Below are 19,691 nucleotides of genomic sequence, written 5' to 3'. Positions count from 1 at the left end.
TGTCACTGATTGATTACAATACAATGCTCATATAAGATGTATTAGACTTTATCTGACACTCCTACACAGTGGATTTCCAGTACCTGATTACAGACAAAATACACAACAGCATGTGAAGCATGTGAAGAGACACAGTCATTGTTAAACACACATAAACATACAGAGTGGGTGTACAGGACATTCGATTTTTTAATTTTATTATTCTACATACGTACATCCATGTTGGTCCTTCAAACTGCTCATTGTGCATACGACAGTTTCACATGAAGTCTTCTTCGGTTAATCCAAAGAGGAAGAACGTCAAATAAATACAGTATATGTGACATAAAAATAGGCTTATAGAAAGTGCTATGATGACGTCTTTTAAAAGCAAACTGAAGTAGTGGATCAATCCAGCAAACAACACAGCTAGTCTATGATTAGAAGCACAGACAGCACTTACAGTATATATATCCCCCCTTTGGCTATAAATTGCTGTCCTGCTCATGTGTTAAAGAGATCGCACTGCGTTTTTATGATGTGCATCTACAGCCATGGTGACTATAAGCGTGCAGTATAGAGTATATCCACTTCACATATGTTGTGTGTGTGTGTGTGTGTGTGTGGACAGCATTATTGAGCTGCCTGGCTTTGTCCCCCATAGCGAATAAGAACGCAGCGTCTACACGGAGCACTGGTTCCTCACGGTCTCTGAGCAGATCGGGGGGAGAACGGACTGCTCTTTTTAGCCAAGAGTCATTCAAAAAGTGGAATTTGGACTCTTAACAGTGAGGTTTGGCTGGATTGAATGACCCTTATTCTCTCGCTTTTGTTTTGCTTTCGGATGAATGGGCGGAGTCGAAGAATAGAGCTGGCCAAATAGCGATCGGACGTTCTTTCTCGGTTTTTGGAGTTTAAAAGTATTTTCCGAAGAGGTTTTTTTTGTTTTTTTTGTCAAGTTTGGGTTTGGCTTGTAAATGAAAGCCATGTTTGATTGACACACCCAAAAGCCCCTGTTAATGTGGTCTACACAGATATATTCTGTGCTAATTTCTTGGCATGCATTTGGAGCACACAAAAAAAAAAAGAAAAAGAAAAAGAAAAACAGGAAAAGTGGAACGATTTGTCCACGTAAGAGGAACTGCCCTGTTTGTACAGGCACCGAGACCGCAGGTGCTGCAGGTCAGCAAGTTATTACTTAAGGTCCGGTCTTTGGAGTCGTAATTTTCCTTCACCTTAATGCTGGCTTTTTAAAAACATCAAGGTAAAATTTATATTCAGAAGAAATAAAATCAGAATGAGGCTATCATATTAGCCAGCAGTATGATTTAACGGAGGGCCTAAAAGGCAGCAGATATATAAAGATATAAAGAAAGAGAGAAAGAATCTAAACTACAGCTGTGTTGGTTTTCTGCTATGCGGCACACTGTTTGACGGTGGCGTTGTTACTAGACTCCTCAGATATACACACGGATTCCTCCTCTTTCCAGAAGGTAGTGCGGCAGAGGGTGGGAGAGAATAGGGTAGCTGCCTCCTGGATAACATGAGAGGCTGCATTTCCTGTTGCTGGTGAGTGAGGGTGCTCTCATCCTCCTCGTCTTTGCCTCCAGGGAAGTAGAACTGGGCTGAAGTGGGAGGCCGCGAGGGTGCGGCGAGTCTGGAGAGGGGATTGACGTGTGGGTGCTGTGCTTCTTGAAGGACCGGAGGTGAGGCCAGGCTCTCCAATGAGGAGATGCTCTGGTTCCAGGCCTGCTGCAGGTCTATGGGGATGATTTTAGTGGCCTCGCTGGACACACACGGAGGCAGAGAGTCCACATCTTCCTTCCATGGCAGGTTTTTCTCTCCGCACGTGGGAGACGGGGGGGCGACAGACGGGCTCTGACACACCTCTGAAACGGCTGAGTCTGTGGACGGAGAAAAAAAATGAAAAAGAATAAACATACACTAAAAGAATTCATTTGATCCCTGACTTTGATCCACTACACTACTCGTGTAGTGACTGCTACTGCTATCGCTTATAGTAACCGTAGTAGCCAAAATGTATAGCTGACAGCCCACTATATGGATACACAATGTATGTATTGTATATTGTAGGAATGAATCACACTCCTGATGTGTGAAACACTTTAAATAACATGACAAAATTTGTGTTGTGTGGATTTTTGCAGATAAATGAGCAATCGTCCGACCTCTAGTGTTATTCCTTTAGCATTTCTGGCTTTTCCTTCATTACCTGATTTAGGTCGTGCCTTTGGTGTTTCTGAACCCCTGTGGGCCACAAAGGTGATCCCAACATCCTCATCCTTCTCTGGCTCTGAATGCTCTCCCTTCTCCTCCCCAGGCTCTAGTGGCACTACCACAGGGTCTATAGATGCACACAGGTGCCAGAGTTACGGGTAGATTTCAGGAAATATTTCAGGATACACGATTAATATAAAAATATTTACATTTGATAACAGCATGCCAGTAAAACAGTAGTGCCAAATTTCCGATCACAAAAGGTCCAATGACGCTTTTATCTATATAATATTATTCTTTATCGTTAAATATTATTATTTATCGTTTTATATATTATTATTATAACCTGACATATATTCATCTCATATAGACAACGAATATCAGCTGGATTCACCTACAACCTCAGAAGCACTTTGCTTGCTTTTGTCCAAAACATCCTGTTTCTCTGCAAAATGATAATATCGTCTCATCATATTGTCCAGCCGTACCCACACTAGGCCCACTTCCTGTATAACATATACTTAGGCTTTTAGGTGTTGGGCGTTTAATTACACCTTCATGCTCATCCATGATCTTTTTCCAACCTTGCACTTAGTGAAAACAGCAATGATATGATAATCCCCCCTACACACACACACTGCACATAGCACACTCCTGACATCCTTGAAGGCGTGAAACATTAAGAACATGTATATCACCTTTGTCTTGCCAGCTGACGTTTCTCCTGGGCTTTTCAATGGTTTCTTGCTCCTTTGCGTCTGAACCTTTGCGCTGTAACAGTATGAAAGGTTTCGAAGTGACAGATTATTAAAGTTATCAATTAATATTTTTCAATCGTTTATGTTTAAAACATAGGAAAATATAAAGTCTATTTATAAAGCGAAGGAAAAATGAAAGATTTTTGATTTCCAGACAGCTTTTCTGTCAGTTTGAATATTTCCGAGGAAATAAGAAAGAAAATAAGAAGAAAAATGTGTGTTATGACGTTTGCTTCATGTTGTCTCAAATCCTTCTCTAAATATGCATTAGGTGCAAGGATGCACTTGGTTTTACTCATTTATTCTACTCCACATATATAACGGTCCTGATTCAAAAGTTGTGTAGAAACTTTTGTGCAGAAAAAAAAAAGGCAGATTCATGAAACCACTTTATGAAAACAAGCGGTGATCGTGAATCAGATTCAGCTGCATGGACACATCTCCCACCCACTAGTCCCTTGTTTACTGCACGACATATGTATACAGCACGCCCTAATTTACCTTAATACATGTCAAACACGGCCTAATTTAGGCAGGTGTTGTGACAGTTACTCAATAAAAGTAAAACAGACATTTATCCAAGATCTGAGTAAAGACGTAAATCAAAAATGAACGCAGGCTGAGATTGAGGTGCTGGTTGCTGAGGGTGCTTCAAGTAAAACGTTATTTTTGCTGTAGTCATGAATGTCATGAGAAAGGCAAACAAAATGAAAACTCGAAAGAAATATATAATACATGAATAACTGAACATAATAACTGAAATCGCAGGTATCATGTAAGCATGTATGGATAGTTATATATGGAGGTGTGATTAGTCTGTCCATCCATCCATTTTCCAAACTGCTTATAATACACAGGGTTGTGGGGGAGTCTGGAGTCTATCCCAGCGAGCTCGAGGTGGGGGACACCATGGACGGGGTGCCAACCCATAGCAGGGCACAATCACGATCACACACATTCACACACTATGGTCAATTTGGAAATGCCAGTCAGCCTACAGCGCACGTCTTTGGAAACCAGAGTACCTGGAGGAAACCCCCGAAGCAGGGGGAGAACATGTAAACTCCACGCACACAGGCGGAGGTGGGATTTAAACCCCCAACCACAGAGGTGCGAGGCAGGCAAACGTGCTAATGCCAACTTTACATGGTATGAGAATTTGATTTATAGCTAGTCTTTTATATAAGGCTTTATATCTTTATAAATAAAGTTGAGTAAACGTCAAATCTTGAACCTCAGTCTGGTGTTACATATATACACAGATCCTAACTACTGTCCATCCATCCATCCATCTTCTATACCGCTTTATCCTTTTCAGGGTCACAGGGAAACCTGGAGCCTATCCCAGGGAGCATCGGGCACAAGGCGGGGTACACCCTGGACAGGGTGCCAATCCTAACTACTGTATAAAGCTAAATTTACTGTTATCACGTATACTACTCTAGTTATTCTAGGCTATGTTCTATAATTATTGACAACATCGTTTTGGATTATTTAACCTCAAATCTGGCATTTTTCAGCCTTTTAAAATGTTACGCTCCGATTTACACACGCTCCAACTGAATGTTTGTTCGATCGTAAAGATATGCCAAAAGAAGAAACTGACGAATGCGGAAACTAACGGTGGAATCTCAGTAAGCAAGTACGCTTATTTTACGATGGGATTTCACTGGAAAACAACTTGATGAATAAGGGCCATGTACAGCAGATCATTATCTGCTAAATGCACTAAATGGAACAAACTCTTGCTCACTCCCTTTCTTATACACACACTCACACACACCTTTTCCTCTTTAACACCATGTAGCCCTGTGCCAGGCGTGACTAAAGAGCATCAGCCCTGTGCCTTTGCTTTTGACCCTGCACAGTAAGAGCAGAAGCAGATGGCTGAAGCGATACTGAGCTCTTGCCTTTTTCTGGCTGCGGTCTTTCTTGTGTCGTTTGTACTGGGTGGATTTGAAGGACTCCAGGCGGCTGCGCATGTTTCTCTGGAACACCTCCCGGTCCTGTCTCTCCTGATCGCCTGCCGTTATGAAGTGGCGACTGTAGTGAGACTGGTACTGCAGGAGGAAAGAGAGAAGGGTTATAATTGGTACCGAGTGCAGCATTTGTATTCATCCAATAATGCAGCCAACAGAATGAAATGAAAGGTTTTAGTTCAATGAGACTTGAAAAACACCTTGATGGATATCAATGTTTTATTTATATAGACTGCTAATATTTATGTATCCGAAGGCAAAAGTGCCATATTTGAAGATTTAATAGCCCATGTCTTTTAGTTGCTTAACTCCTAGTTCTAAAACTTTTCACCCTTGTGTTAGTTGATGAGCAATGCAAAGTGCTGTGGCTAAATCTCAAACTATTGGACATGAACATGCACTACATATGCACTAAAATACCATAATGTCATAACCTAAGAATAAGTTTCAAAAAAGAAGTGCTACACGTTCCCCTCCGAAGCTATTGGAACAGCAAGGCCAATTCATTTGTTTTCGCTTTAGAGGTTTTGATATCAAAAGATGCACATGAGCAAGAATTTCAGCTTTTATTTCCTTGTATTTGTGCGTAGATGTGCGTAGATAATGGAACACGAGACTGACAGGTGTTTCTTGTTACCCAGGTGTGTCCTGTGTTAGCTTGATTGTTTAAACGATAAATAGCTCTGAACATCTGTTCTTGGTTTTAGACTTTGGTTTCACCTGTGAAGACTGCATTTGTTGTTAAAAAGGATATACATGAAGATCAGAGAGCTGTCTATGGGAGAAAAGTACGAGAAAAGAGGGACAATCAATCAGAGGCACTGCGCGTAGCAAATACAACAATTTGGAAAGAAACCACTGGTGTATTGAGCAACAATTCTGATGACAGAAACATTGTGAGAGCTGTGTAGAAAAACAACAATCAGTGATAACACCAACAACCTCCACAGAGCAGGGGTGAAGGAATCACTGTCCAGCGTTTGAAGAAGACTTTGAGCGCAGAAATATAGAGGCCATACCACAAGCTGCAAACCACTTATTAGCAGTAAGAATTGAAAAACCAGATTGGAATTCGCAAAGAAATACAGAGATGACCCACAAATGTTCTGGAAACAAAATGAACCTCGACCAAAGTGATGGAAAGGCCAAAGTGTGGAGAAATAATGGCTCTCTTTGGCGTATAGCACAAACAAATGAATTGGCCTTGTTGTTCCAATAGTTTTGGAGGGGATTGTATATTGAAGGAGCTGTTTCCTAATAAAGAGGATTAGTGTGTGTGCGTGTGTGTACCCGTCTCCTTGGTTTGTACAGATTCCCAGCCAGTACGTGATGTGTTTCTGTTTCCTCCTCAACCTTTGCGCCAGGGTTTGTGTCAATCACCTGAAGATCCAGACATACCCCACTACCATTCTCTCTCCTGTAAACACACACGATACGCAATAATATTTTTGCTGTTTTTTTAAAAAAAATTTTAACTAATAATATTATTAGTATCCCATTCCACACAGCTACAGCACAGCATACTGTATAAGCGCATGTCAGCTTATAGCTCGCACTCACAGGTAGTTGGTAACGTTGGTCACCTCCGGAAAGGACGTTCTACTGGCCATAGAGGGGAGCGAGAGTCTAGCAGAGGTCAAAATGTTTCCACCCTGCCACAGGGAGTGACATAATAATCACACATGTTGGTCAAGTACATTTATTCTGTGTGTACAGCGTTAGAACGTTTATATTTAGAAATCAAATCTATTTGTAGTCTCTTGCTGAACTGGATCAATCACTGAGATGGCAGTAATATGGATAATATGAGACCTGCATCTATGCCCTACAGATACACACACACACACACACACACACACACACACACACACACATAGATCACTCAGTCCTGGTAAATGACTAGCTAATCATTCCTGACAGGACTAAAGCATTTTAAATCATTGTGTGTCTCTGTCTTCTCTCAACTCACGAAATAACCACACTCAGTGGACATTACATAAAATAATATACAACAGGCAAAGGTCTAATAATACCATTGCAAATTCATAAATGAGCTTTACATGAGCAAGAAAACATGTGAAATAATATTTTAAAATGAAATCTGAGGATTGTTGCATTGCAAGCGTGAATCAAGTGGTTTTCCAAAAATACTGAAATGATTTCCTGACCATTGTAGTCGCCAGAAAGCCTATTTTATATCTTTCTTTCCCTTGTCACCTGGGTGGTCAGGAAGAACGATGAAAGAAACGGCTTTCACTGTCCCTCCGACTACAGGCAGGAAGCTGAGTGCTGTGAAACTCAAGGCTGCAGGAAATGACAGCCCTCAACCTCACAAGCTGCATGACACTTTCTGTTGAAGGCTACTGAAATCACATATCCACACCTCACGCTTTCCTTAGCACAGCTTGTAGTGCGGTGCTTCATATGATATAGAGGGTTACAATTTGTTTCAGGTAATCAGCAGAGCTTATCCGAATATAACGGCAGGTCTGAATTTAGGAGAATGTCCACAGATTGGTGATCTTCCAAATTGATTGTTGTTAGTCACTGGAGACGTAGAATGAATATAAAAAGTCTACACACCCCTGTTAAAATAGCAGGTTTTTGTCATATATATATATATATATATATATATATATACACACACACACACACTCTTATATATATACGTATATATAAATAAAACTAGATCTTTTTTCACCTTTAGTGTGATATACAGTAACCTGGTTACATAAGTGTGCACACCCTTTTATAATGGGTTGTGTAACCGTGCTCAGAATTAACCAACTGCATTCAGACTCAACCCTCGTCCCTCCAAAATGTTTCGACTAAAGGACAAAATAAAAACATACCAGGGAGGCTGCCAAGAGACCTACAGCATCATTAAAGGAGCTGCAGGAATAATCTCCTGTCTTCTTTACACGTCTGGGCTACGGGGTAGGGTGAGAAAGAACATCCGACCCCACCGGAATTTTACCAAAACATACATGCAATCACCCCACACCAATTGGTAAAATGACTTAAGGTCTGATGAGACTAATGTAGACCTTTTTGTTTTAAGGTCATAATTCTAAAAGGTATGTTTTGCACAAAAACAAGAGAGATTATCACCCAAAAAACACCATGCCCATGGTGGTGGCAGCATCATGCTTTGGGGCTTCTTTTCTTCAGCTGGGACTGAGGCTCTCTTACCAAGATACAGGGAATCATGAATAGTTCAGAATACCGAACTATTGTAGCACGAATCCTGCAAGCCTCTGTCCGATAAATTTCACCTTCCACAATGATAACGACCCAAATCCAGTGAACAAAGGAACGGCTTCAGAAGATGAAGAAGATCGATGTTTTGGAATGGCCCAGGAATAGCACGGAAATCCCAAAATCCTACTGAAAACCTATGGAATGAGTGGAGCTCCCCTCACAGTTTCATTGACTTCATGTTTTTACATTGCAAAAACCTGCTCATTTTAACAGGCCTGTGTAGACGTTTTAATATCCATTTTTTCAATAATACACAGACGGGGTAGTTTATTGTGAAAGAAATCAAATGTAAGATCAGTATCGGGTGGAAGTGATTTTGCGGGACAGGCCATGTGAAGCAGAGCTTTGCTCTTCCCTGTAATGAGTCTCCTGAAGTAACTCATTCCCCTCAGAGGACTAATAACAAATCTGAATACCAGCACTGACACTGATATCACCCTCCAGAGGCCTTCTTTCTCTCTCTCTCTCTCTCTCTCTCTCTCTCTCTGATGTCAGTGTCCTTGATCAGTATCTTGCAGTGCCCCTGTTCAGGTAGCAAACTCATGCAGTGAGCCAGGGGTGGCAAAGACACTTTGGCGTCAGTGTGGACAACAAAGGAGAGGATTATACTCTCATCTCCGGAGCCTGAGAGACAGAGATCACAGAGACTGGGAGATTTCAGAGCCTTCTTTTACTGATCTCAACATCTCTAGTCAGCTCTAATTAGACACGGAAAAATCAGTCTCATTTTTGTCCCGACAAAGATAGAGAGAGAGAAACAGAGAGAGAGAGAGAGACACACACACACACACACATTCTGTTAATCCAGTGTTTCACAATTAGTGTTAAAGACAAATAATGCTGAATAACAGGTGAGTGATTTGAGCGAACACATGGAGAGAATAGAAGACCGCAAACAGCATGTTGATTTATTGGAGTGGAGCGCCACTTAGTGGTCATGAGACACAATGCAGCACAATTCGCATTTGGGAGTCGACATGCCAAAAAACTGTGAGATTTCACACTTCAATAAAGACACATCTCGTTTCACATATACCCGTACTATAAACAACATCCCTGAATGATGACTAACGCTGACATGATATTTACCTGATCGATGACACTGATAGCGTCTCTGATGTTGATTTTCTGGTACGCCTCCCACAGCTCGCTTTTATGGTACACAGATTTGCGCATCAGCAGTTTACTCAGATAGTTTTTATCAAACTGTTCCCATCTGCAAAATAACAATGCAAACTCCAAGGTCAAATTCGGTTAGCATTTGTGTTATTCATCCATGCAGTGTTCTTTAAAGAAATGCATCAGTGTTTTTTCAGTCTAAACTTCATGTAATATATATATGTCACTACCAGTCAAAAGTTTGTGGACACTCAACAGAAATGTTTCTCATGATCTTAAAAACCTTTTGATCTGAAGGTGTATGATTAAATGTGTGAAATCGGTGTTGTAGACAAAAATATAATTGTGCCAACATATTAATTGCTTTCGTTAGAAAACGAACATTTTATTTACAAAAAAAAATATTTTTTTGGAGCAAAATATTCTGAAAAGCAGCCAATGAGTGTCCAGCGTAGGTGGGAACTCCTTTAATACTGTTTAAAAAACATCTCACGGGAATTCCTCAAGAAATTGGTTGAGAAAATGCCAAGAATACATTTCTGGAAATTCTAGGCAAAAAGGGGGTCTATACACACACACTTCAGTTAGACCCTTATTTCTCTGATATCGTATCTAGTATATATCTAGTGTCTCGTAACTTCTTTGTTTTGAACAATTTACCCGGACTAAAATGCCAATACCTGATATGTATTTGCAATTTTATTTCAAGTGCCAAACAAAAAACTGCTATAGGGACATGCTATTATAGGATACTAATCAATGTCCTCGTGTTTTGATGAAGCTGAGTAACTGTTACGACTCTGAAGCTGGTTCTTTTCCTATAGCAGATGTGTTTATTCCTCTTACACCATAGTAATTTGCCAGCAATTCAGTTTTTAATTAAATAATGAACAACACATTGAACTTTTTATCCGTTTATATTTACATTTCATGTTGTATAACAACAAACAAGTTAGTTCATGTTATCAGTCACATTATAGCAGCTACAAACAGTTGTTCCATCACCAGTCGCTCTTTTTCTCTCTTTCCTGAAGTGAATTAGGCAAAAACGCAACTTGTTGATTTACCTAGAAACCAGAAAGTGCAAACTGTATTGTCCCCAGGACTTTCCCGTGGTGGAAAACTTAACACTTGAAACTTGATTATAATGGAAGTCTAAGGGACATTGTTGGGCCAAAAACAAAGACGCAAGATGCACATTTTTGTAAAACTTCGATGAATTCCTAACTCTAGGCTTTAACACATGAAAACCATGTAACCTTCGGAAAATAGTAAGGAACCAGAAGGACTTTTTACTCTAATTGCTCCATGTTAATGTTAAAGAACGTGTTAGAACGTCAGATAAAACTACATAAGAGCAGATTTGGGAAGACAATCTCTCATGTCTGACTCATCATAAGACATCATAAGTAATTTGGAAGCTGTTTATTGACAACTTAAAAACTGTCCCTGGACTTCTATTATAAATGTAATGAGACATCAGGTTTGTCTTTGTACAAACAAAAGGAACATAAAGCACTGACTTGTCTCTCCAGTGATGGTAACCATTCAGACCAGCAATGTCTTCCACTGCAGCTAGAATATGGTCAAAGGCCTGAAAGAGAGACGAAGATCGACAAACAGAAAACGCACAGCAATTAGAGCGCTCGTCATGGCTTTCGCGTCTGCCCCGACCTAGAAGATCTACATGACGTTTCATTGTTACTCCATGTTGGTTTCAATCAAACAGTATGACATGAGTGTCAAATCCCGACAAAGCCATAGCCATTCATGGCTGTAAGTCCAAGAGAGCATAACAAGTCGTGCTCTCTGGGTGGGAAGGATCAAATTTTCTCTTTCCTGTTGGTTAGAGACACCCTGGCCAATCGTGGGCTTCTGTTAAGCACGTGTGATGTAGCAGTATGAAAAGATTGTGTTTAGGAGAACGTATGTGTAAGCTCTCGACCTTTCCCAAGCGTTAGCTGTCATACGGTGTGGTAGAACTGGCTAACGGGTGAAAATAGACAACGTTGAGCCTGATCTGGGAGAAAAAACATCAAACAGCTTCAGAACACATGCAACCATGTCAGCTTAGTCGAGTGAAAATGTTTCTGCTTCTAATAAAAATAATCTCTTTTTGTCATGCAGTGATTTGGTTGTAGTTTCTACATGCTCAGCAGGTTTCTCTAAGCCTGCATGCAGGGGGCTGTGTGACATTCAGAGTGCGGAGGACGATGGGGTGCTGAAACCCCCTCACCGATTCCTAAACAGACCGGCACTAGAACGAGAAGATGCAGCTTCGTTCTCACTCCATGTGCCTGTGTGTGTGTGTGTGTGTGTAGCTAGGGGCACAGCACACTGGCCAAAAGAAGCTCTTATGATTAATTCATTGCTCTGAGACAGTAAGATCAGTATCGCCACAATGCTGCTGCAAGGCACAAATTTCCACAGCAAGCTCAAAACTACTGGGATACAAAAAGAAAGAAATGTAGACAGACAGACAGACAGACAGACAGACAGCAGTCTAACATGCACTGACTTACACGCTCATGGATCTCTTCATTAATGGTAGGTTTTCTGTTAGTGCTGCGAGGAACCTTGAGCCATTTAACCAGAGGCTTGATAGTCAGACCCTGTGTGATGTAGGGGAAACAGCAACAGGAGAAACATCTGGAATAAGATTTAGCTTCACTCAATATTTATTCTTACTTCAATTATACCTGCTCACACTCTGGTAATTTCTTTGAAACATGGTAAACAATTCTTAGTAAACTGTCATGTCAGAGCAAACCAGTGACTACATTTCCCACCCTGCACTGCGGCCTACAAACATGGCCGCCATGGACTGTAATTCCCAGAACACTCATTCATTCTAATCACACACACCTGCATCCAATCTCACACACACTCACAACTACAGTATGAAGAGACTGTTTGAACACAATGAACACAAAAACCAGAAACAAGATCAAAGAACACGAATCAAAACGAGGAACAGGGTACAAACGCTTGGTATGGTGATAACATTCAATACTTCGCAAAGTCATTGTGTTAAAGGTGGACCGATAGTGGATTTTATCGATACCGATAACTAAGTTGAAAATATATCGATAGTAATATATAACTATTAATAAATATTAAAGTAAATAAAAGATATACATCCAAACTGAACCAAAACGCAACACTCCAATAACAAATAAAAATAGAGACATCCAAAATGAATCAAAAAACACTTCAAATAACACAACAAAATTTATCAGCGATAGCTTTTATTTCGCCTCCAGAGGTCGCTCTCGTACTGTATAATGACAGCGGACCCTTCTCACGCAACTGGAAAAAACTATCGGTGTGGATTTTTACCGATAACCTATAGCAATCGGTTATCAGTGCCGATTAATCGGCAAAACCGATCGATCGGTCGACCTCTAGTGGAAAACTTCACACTGAGACTCCTTTCATAAATAAACACTCATTACTCCTTGCAGAAAACCTCACCATGTCAACGACTGTACTGTTTTATTTGTTAAATAACATGCTAATTATTAGCCTCAGGTTATGTGGAACATCCAATACACAATTCCCTGTGAATGAGCTGTTACTATAGAAACAATAATGTATTAGAACAAGGACATTAATAAATGTTGTTACTCTGATATAGCAGGGGGGGGTGTTGGGTGGCGGGGTTGGTGATAACATGAAGTCGTAGCTTGACAGATGCTAAAAAAAACTGCATGTTTCTGACTAACATCCAGAGACTGCTATAAAACTAGCAGCTAGTCATTAGCGATAAACAGGCTTATGTGAGTGTGCTTGTTTTTTTTAATTTTTTTTATGGTGACTGAAAGCTCACTCATTTTTATAATGATGCAAAAATGCAGACTCATCAGGCCAAAGGCAATTCAAACACACGCACACACGCACGCACACACGCATGCACGCACACACACACACGCACGTACGCACACACACGCACACACACAGTGAATTAGAGTGAAGAATATTGGCATATCAATTTTTTCCCATCTGATACTGGCACAGACCAGAAGCAGCACTCATTCACACTCTCTCTCTCACACACACACACACACACTCACAAGACATTGTAATAAATCCCCTCGTTCATCATAATTACGATCAACAGACCGGTGGCAATCACAACAATTTATCAGCATGCTGGTGTTGCAAGGAAACTGATTACCTTCACACACACACATACACAAACATATAAACGTGTTTACATATACTGAATATAACACAATACCTGAAACATGACCGTGAAGAAAATCACAACGATGGTCGTTGCAACAAAGTAATCCTTCGCCTTCACATGCTCCGCGTCCAGTAATACCACCAGGGCAAACGCTACTGCGCCTCTCAGGCCGCCGTACGACATCACCACCTGGTCAATCTTTTCCAGAGGAACCAATCGAAACTTGTTCAGAATCCAGGTCTGTCCGACTACACCTGGAAGTGTACGGCAATCACACATTACGCTGACAATAACGGCAAAATGATCGCCGACTGAACAGTTGTGTCACAGGTGGAGCAGCAATGCTGGGGCGTTTAAGACTGGACACTTTATTAGACAGTAACTGCTTTATCCTGGTCAGGATCAAGGTGGATCTAGAGAACGCTGGGCGTGAGGTCGGAATACACGCTGGATGGGATGCCAGGTCATCGCGCACGCAATTTTGAGTAGCTCATCCACCTACTAAACGTTTTTGACGTGTAGAGACCTAGCATGGAAATCCATACAGAGAGTAACCCGAGTTCTGGACTGAACCAGGGACCCTGGAGATGTGAGACGAAAACGCCATCCCCGTGTCACCTATTACCATGTTGGTGCGCCTTGTAATACAGTCAGAGTCTATGTCATCATTTTTCAATGTATGACTTGATTTGTGTACCCTTCATCAGTGCCGGTTTCTGTCCGCTGTTGCTTGAATATTATGGGCTGCTGGATTGTTTCTAAATACAGCAATGACATTTAGATGTTTAAAAATCCCAGCAGCATTGCTGCGTGCACACACACACACACACACACACACACACACACACACATACTGACAGCCAGACAGACAGACACACACACACACACACATAAACCACCACCCAAATAATATCTGGTCTGTATTGAAGTTCCAGAATGTTCTCTATAGCTGCTAAGGTTATGCATTGCTATTACTCACTATCACATATTGCGAAGTTTGCTATATAATCTCTGGATTTGTAATCCTTAGACTTTTTTCCCCCCGTAACATTAGACTACTTTAGACAAAAGATGAAAAAACTGCTGAGCTTGGAAGAGACACTGTGCATTTCTGCTAAAGATGCTAGATAAGAGGAAGCATCTGGACGTTAACTGGTTTCTCCTTAGAGTTGGGAACTACGAAAGCTTATAACAAGCTAGATACACTCACTAACAAAGAGGTATATGAAAAGCTCGAGAGAATAAAGTATGTTTATGCTAATTTCCGACGAGTAACCTGCAGTCCCGTGCAAAGAAATGCTGTGGAGCAAAGATGCCTTCGAAAATAATCAAATGAAATGTTTCTACTTTAAAAAGAAAACTACTATAAAGAGCAGTAAACAGTAATAAATGCAACAAAGGCAATATTTGGTGTGACGACCCTTTGCTTTAAAAAAATAATAATAAAAAAATAAAAAAATTTGTAGTCTCAGGTACAATTAGTGCCATTTTATAAGGAAATGAGCTATAAGTTTTATTGAGCATCTTGCAGAACCAGCCGCGGTTCTTCTGGAAACTGTCGCACTTGCTTCTTTTATATATATATATATATATATATACACATACACTAAACCCTGCTGTTATCTCCTACACTCCACTCTCGGAGCTTAATTCTGTTTATTAAAACACTAACACTATAACAAATTACAGACTTTTGAGCTGGTGATTGATTTGACATCACTATCTTTCTTCCACCACCCAATTTTCCACTGTCTTGCTTTGACTCCTACATTAATTGGAATCACTGAAGACAAAGCCTGTAATAATTCCTTTCAAATAATATCTCACCCATGGCTCTGAAGACAAAGATGAATATGAGAGTACACACGATTAGGCCAGTATCCCAGGCCCATTTGGACTTGTCGACAGCTGAAATGCCAAGGAAAATGAAGATGATGGTCTCAGCAATACTTGCGAGAGTCTTCATCGTGTACTTGACGGCAGTGCGGGACTTCTGGGATATGTTGGCCTCCACATATTTATTGCAGCCAATGCCACAGAAGGTCATTCTGTGGTTAGAGGAAGTGCATCAATTCATGCTGAAATAAAAATGATAACATCAGAAAAAGTCGCCTAGATTGTGTTCTGTCTCTCTATTAAATTGGTTAAACCTCTGCAATAAACATTCGGGGGAAAAAAAAATACCTGTATAGTGGGAAATCCATCTCTGCAACCTGAGAAAATTGTTTTACAAATAGTATTCAGACCCTAAGACCTGTCATCAACGATACATTGCTTTTCTGCCTTACTAGCAGTTTACAGACATTTTGTTCACAGTCACCGAAGCAACCAACACTACTATACAGTCAGTTTCAGATCTATTGACACCCTTGGTAGGTAGATAGATAGATAGATAGATAAATAAATAAATAAATAAATAAATAAATAAAGATTATGAGAAACATTTCAGTCGAGTGTCTCCAAATTTTGACCGGTAGTGTGTGTGTACGTATATATATATATATATATATATATATATATATATATATATATATATATATATATATATATATATATATGCTGTAATTGCTAAATCTATTTACATTAAAGATAAGAAAATAAATAAATAGCAATATCACAAAAATGTCACAAATAATGACACCCCTACAAGCTGTTATAAACAAAATGCAACTGAAGCATGTTCCCATTTATATTCTACTTTTAAGTTAATCAGTGTGCCGATAATTGTGACACTGTTCCACCTATTTTCTTCCATATTTGATCAGCATGTGGTTTTGTTAACAAACAAACAAACAAACAAAATCTTAGAATATAATTACAGTTACATATGTCATTCACAAAAACATCTTCACCAAGGGTGCTAATAATTCTGGAGCTGACTGAATAATAGACAATTAACATCTACAGAGCCTCTTCAGCAACGCAGAGTTCAATGCTCTAGTGGAGGGGGCAGGAATGTTAATATGAGAAGAAGCTTGCATCAGAATTAGTCACAATAACATGCGAACTGACTTAAAGAAGGACACGTTAGCCACGCCGCTGTCTGACGTGACTGAATATGAACACTCCACCTCAACTCACTCCATGCTGATGCTTCTGTTTGGATTCTTCATCATGTGGCAATAAGGCGTATATAGTGCCATGTAACTCCAGTGATGTACTGTTGTTTATACAACAGTTTTACAAAATTGTCATATATTTACACCGAGAACAGCTTTATAAATGCATCGATGAGTTCGTCGTCTCTGTGCTGAGTCACACGTGAAGACAGAACGAGATGGAGCTTGGCACAGAAGCGCAGATCTTAACACCTACTCTGGTTAGATTCGATTTCAAATTTCCATTCATTATTCAACTGCCAAACTGCAAGACCAAATAAGTGTATAAACTACCATAAGGGGGCGCTCGAAACATTTTCTGAACTGAATGATAAAGAATACCGAACAAATATTTGACCAGGAGCTCACAAACTTTATGTCGCTTGTGGAATCCTTTAATCAGGGACGACTCTTTCACCCATAATCTCAATACAGTCATGTGAATAAATAAGTACACCCCATGGAAATCATTGGCTTTTTTGGCGTATTTGGACAAGCAAACATTTGATCGTCTTTGAAACAGCGCCTATTAATTAATCACAATAGATGTGATATTCTTCTGTGGAGTAAAAAAGTAAGTACACCCTTGGCCTTAGAAGCTAGTATTGCCCCCTTTAGCAGCAATATCTTCTTGTAGGCAATTCTTGTAATCTTCCTGAACAGGAAAAGTGGTGACTGAACGTAAATAGTAAATATTACTCACTGCATGTGCTGTTCATTGTATATTGTATACAATATTTGCAATTTTATGAAGGGTGACAATAATTCTTATACTTACTGCAGTTTATTTGGAATGTTGTATATTTCACACAGCACTTGACTCATTTTTGTCTCCCCTTCATCCCCGACCTTGAATTTTTCACTGTCTTTGCCCGTTAATCTTCTTTTATTCGGCTCCATTCACCTGTCTCTGTCTCACTCTCTCTGGCATGAATCACTCTGCTCTTCACATTACTCTTAAATTCTCATTCAGCATTAGATGAGTCATGACACATGCACATAGACACATTTTCACTTATAACATTTAGAATTCGGTTCTTTGTGTGCGTGTGTACGAGAGAGAGAGTAAGAGAGAGAGAGAGAGAGAGAGAGAGAGAGAGAGAGAGAGAGAATCTTTACTTACGAGAGAATAGATGAGAGGGAGAAGAGTTCAGCTGTGAGGTAAGCCAGATACACAAGCAGGAAGACAAAGAGCGGCTCAATGATGCGCACCCTCTTGGTGAAACGAGTGATGAAGGCCAGGATAACAGCAAAGATCAGCCCCACCAGCGTCCCACCGATGCTGACGATGAGGAAGGAGGCTGAGAAAGAGCATAACTTGAATTTCACAGCAACCAATACAGGAACAACACGACCCCCGATTTTCCTGTTAGTAAACTTGTTTTACATGACCTAGCACTTTCTGTGCCATGAGCTATGGGCCTTGAGTTCGTGCTTATCTTTCAGCATCATGCTTGGACTTTTTGTCATCTCAAGGCAAAGGCATATTATTCTGGTTGAAAAAGACATTTACAAGCTAGAATTTCAAAACTGACTTTATAATATTCAGACCTAGTGAGATATGGCTTGTAGGTGTAGAAATGTGTCTAAAATAAAAATAATAAAGTATCCTTGTCAGAGTATATTATGTAATAGATATAGGAAAGATTCCATATTTAAAATTATAGAGGTATAACGGAATCATTTATAAAGCTGGGTCAATTAGGATTTACCCTTTGTAACTAAAACAAGTGATTCCTTTTTTTTTTTCCTTACAAAAAATGTATTAAAGTGTATGCTGACTACTCAAATCCATGCCAAAATGGTCATGAACTTCCAATGAATACAGCTCTGACACTCTGACACTGAAAAGGCCACAAATAGTCTTTTAAAACATGTTCGCTTTAATGTAACAGTACGTTGTATGATTATATGCATAATGTACGATTTACAAGATTGAAACAACTGCATTAACTTTCTTACCTTACAGTGAGCCAATAAAATTTGATTTATTAATAACAGAAGAAAAAAACAAACACTTGGTCCGCTTGGTTTGTCTAAAATTCGATTTTTAAATAGAACTATAGAGGAAACTGAACTCACCAACACCTTTAAAGTAGTCTGCTGTTTGGACATTTCCTGGACCCACCTCTACAAAGGAGATATAAACCTTATACAACACCTGCAAAACAGACACAACATTCACATCAAGTCTTTTCAACGAAACGTATCGGTACGTAGGATAATATCGGCTTGAAATACTGGATTGATATCGGATTAGATCTGACATATTTTCCAATCCAAGCGACGTATGTGATGCTGTGAATGCGTGTGATTTTTGACTGACAGAAAACTAATCTTGCATGTGAATATGTGACATGACCCATCTGAAAGCAGTCTACCATTACGTCCCTAATGATTTGCATTACATGGCAACAGAAGCTTGCAAACAGATGGCCCAATTACTGCAAAGATGTCAGAATCAGATCGGTATCAGGTACTGGCTGATACTCAGAACTGGAAAAAGTGCACAAATTATTACGAATGATGAGTTTTTCTTCATTTACACAGAGCAAACCTTTGGAGGTCAAAGTCAAGACCAAAGGAAAAAACCATTGGAGACCAGTTAACAAGTCCTTGTGAGTACAACACATGTTTCCCCATGTGTTATACAGACACGGAAGGCTTAAAAAGCCAACACACTTGTTACAAGTAATGGAAAGTTGGGAGGATGGGAAAATGAATAGACAGATGAATGGATTGGTAGGTAGATGGATAGATGGATGGATGGATTGGGTTGTGAATGTATGAAAGGACAGCAGTTTTAGGTAAGAAGAAAAGCACTTATCCGCAGTTCTCACAGCATGTTTCTGCAGCATAAGGTGTATGTATTGTACGATGTATTCTTACAAAATCTCCAAAGGTAAAGCCACAGTAACAGCCAAAGATTTTCTTTCCAGGTCATATGACTCATAGGCAAGAAAGACCACATGCTGGTGATAAAGCCTCAACCTGAGGCTCAGTGGACCTGCACATGAACCCATTAAAGGCTCAATTCCACCACAAACTGACTTAAATCTAGTATTACATT

General features: G+C 39.9%; 1 protein-coding gene across 1 annotated transcript in view; it reads right to left on the bottom strand.

The window, feature by feature from the left end:
* Positions 1-565: 565 nt before the first annotated feature.
* The window catches only part of slc9a5 (solute carrier family 9 member A5), a 38,211-nt gene continuing 19,085 nt past the window's right edge, over positions 566-19,691 (bottom strand). Inside the window, exons 4-16 of the mRNA XM_053617148.1 lie at positions 18,704-18,782; positions 17,745-17,922; positions 15,351-15,571; positions 13,575-13,777; positions 11,857-11,946; positions 10,858-10,928; positions 9,305-9,431; positions 6,515-6,606; positions 6,245-6,371; positions 4,886-5,035; positions 2,916-2,988; positions 2,213-2,344; positions 566-1,883 (exon numbers count right to left, since the gene is read on the bottom strand). Coding sequence (XP_053473123.1) covers positions 1,372-1,883; positions 2,213-2,344; positions 2,916-2,988; positions 4,886-5,035; positions 6,245-6,371; positions 6,515-6,606; positions 9,305-9,431; positions 10,858-10,928; positions 11,857-11,946; positions 13,575-13,777; positions 15,351-15,571; positions 17,745-17,922; positions 18,704-18,782 — 2,055 coding nt within the window. The 3' untranslated portion in view covers positions 566-1,371. The remainder of the gene's footprint in view (positions 1,884-2,212; positions 2,345-2,915; positions 2,989-4,885; positions 5,036-6,244; positions 6,372-6,514; positions 6,607-9,304; positions 9,432-10,857; positions 10,929-11,856; positions 11,947-13,574; positions 13,778-15,350; positions 15,572-17,744; positions 17,923-18,703; positions 18,783-19,691) is intronic.

The sequence above is a fragment of the Ictalurus furcatus genome, chromosome 27 (assembly GCF_023375685.1).
Source record: "Ictalurus furcatus strain D&B chromosome 27, Billie_1.0, whole genome shotgun sequence".
Lineage (NCBI taxonomy): Eukaryota > Metazoa > Chordata > Actinopteri > Siluriformes > Ictaluridae > Ictalurus > Ictalurus furcatus.
This window is presented reverse-complemented; position numbering and strand designations above follow the sequence as displayed.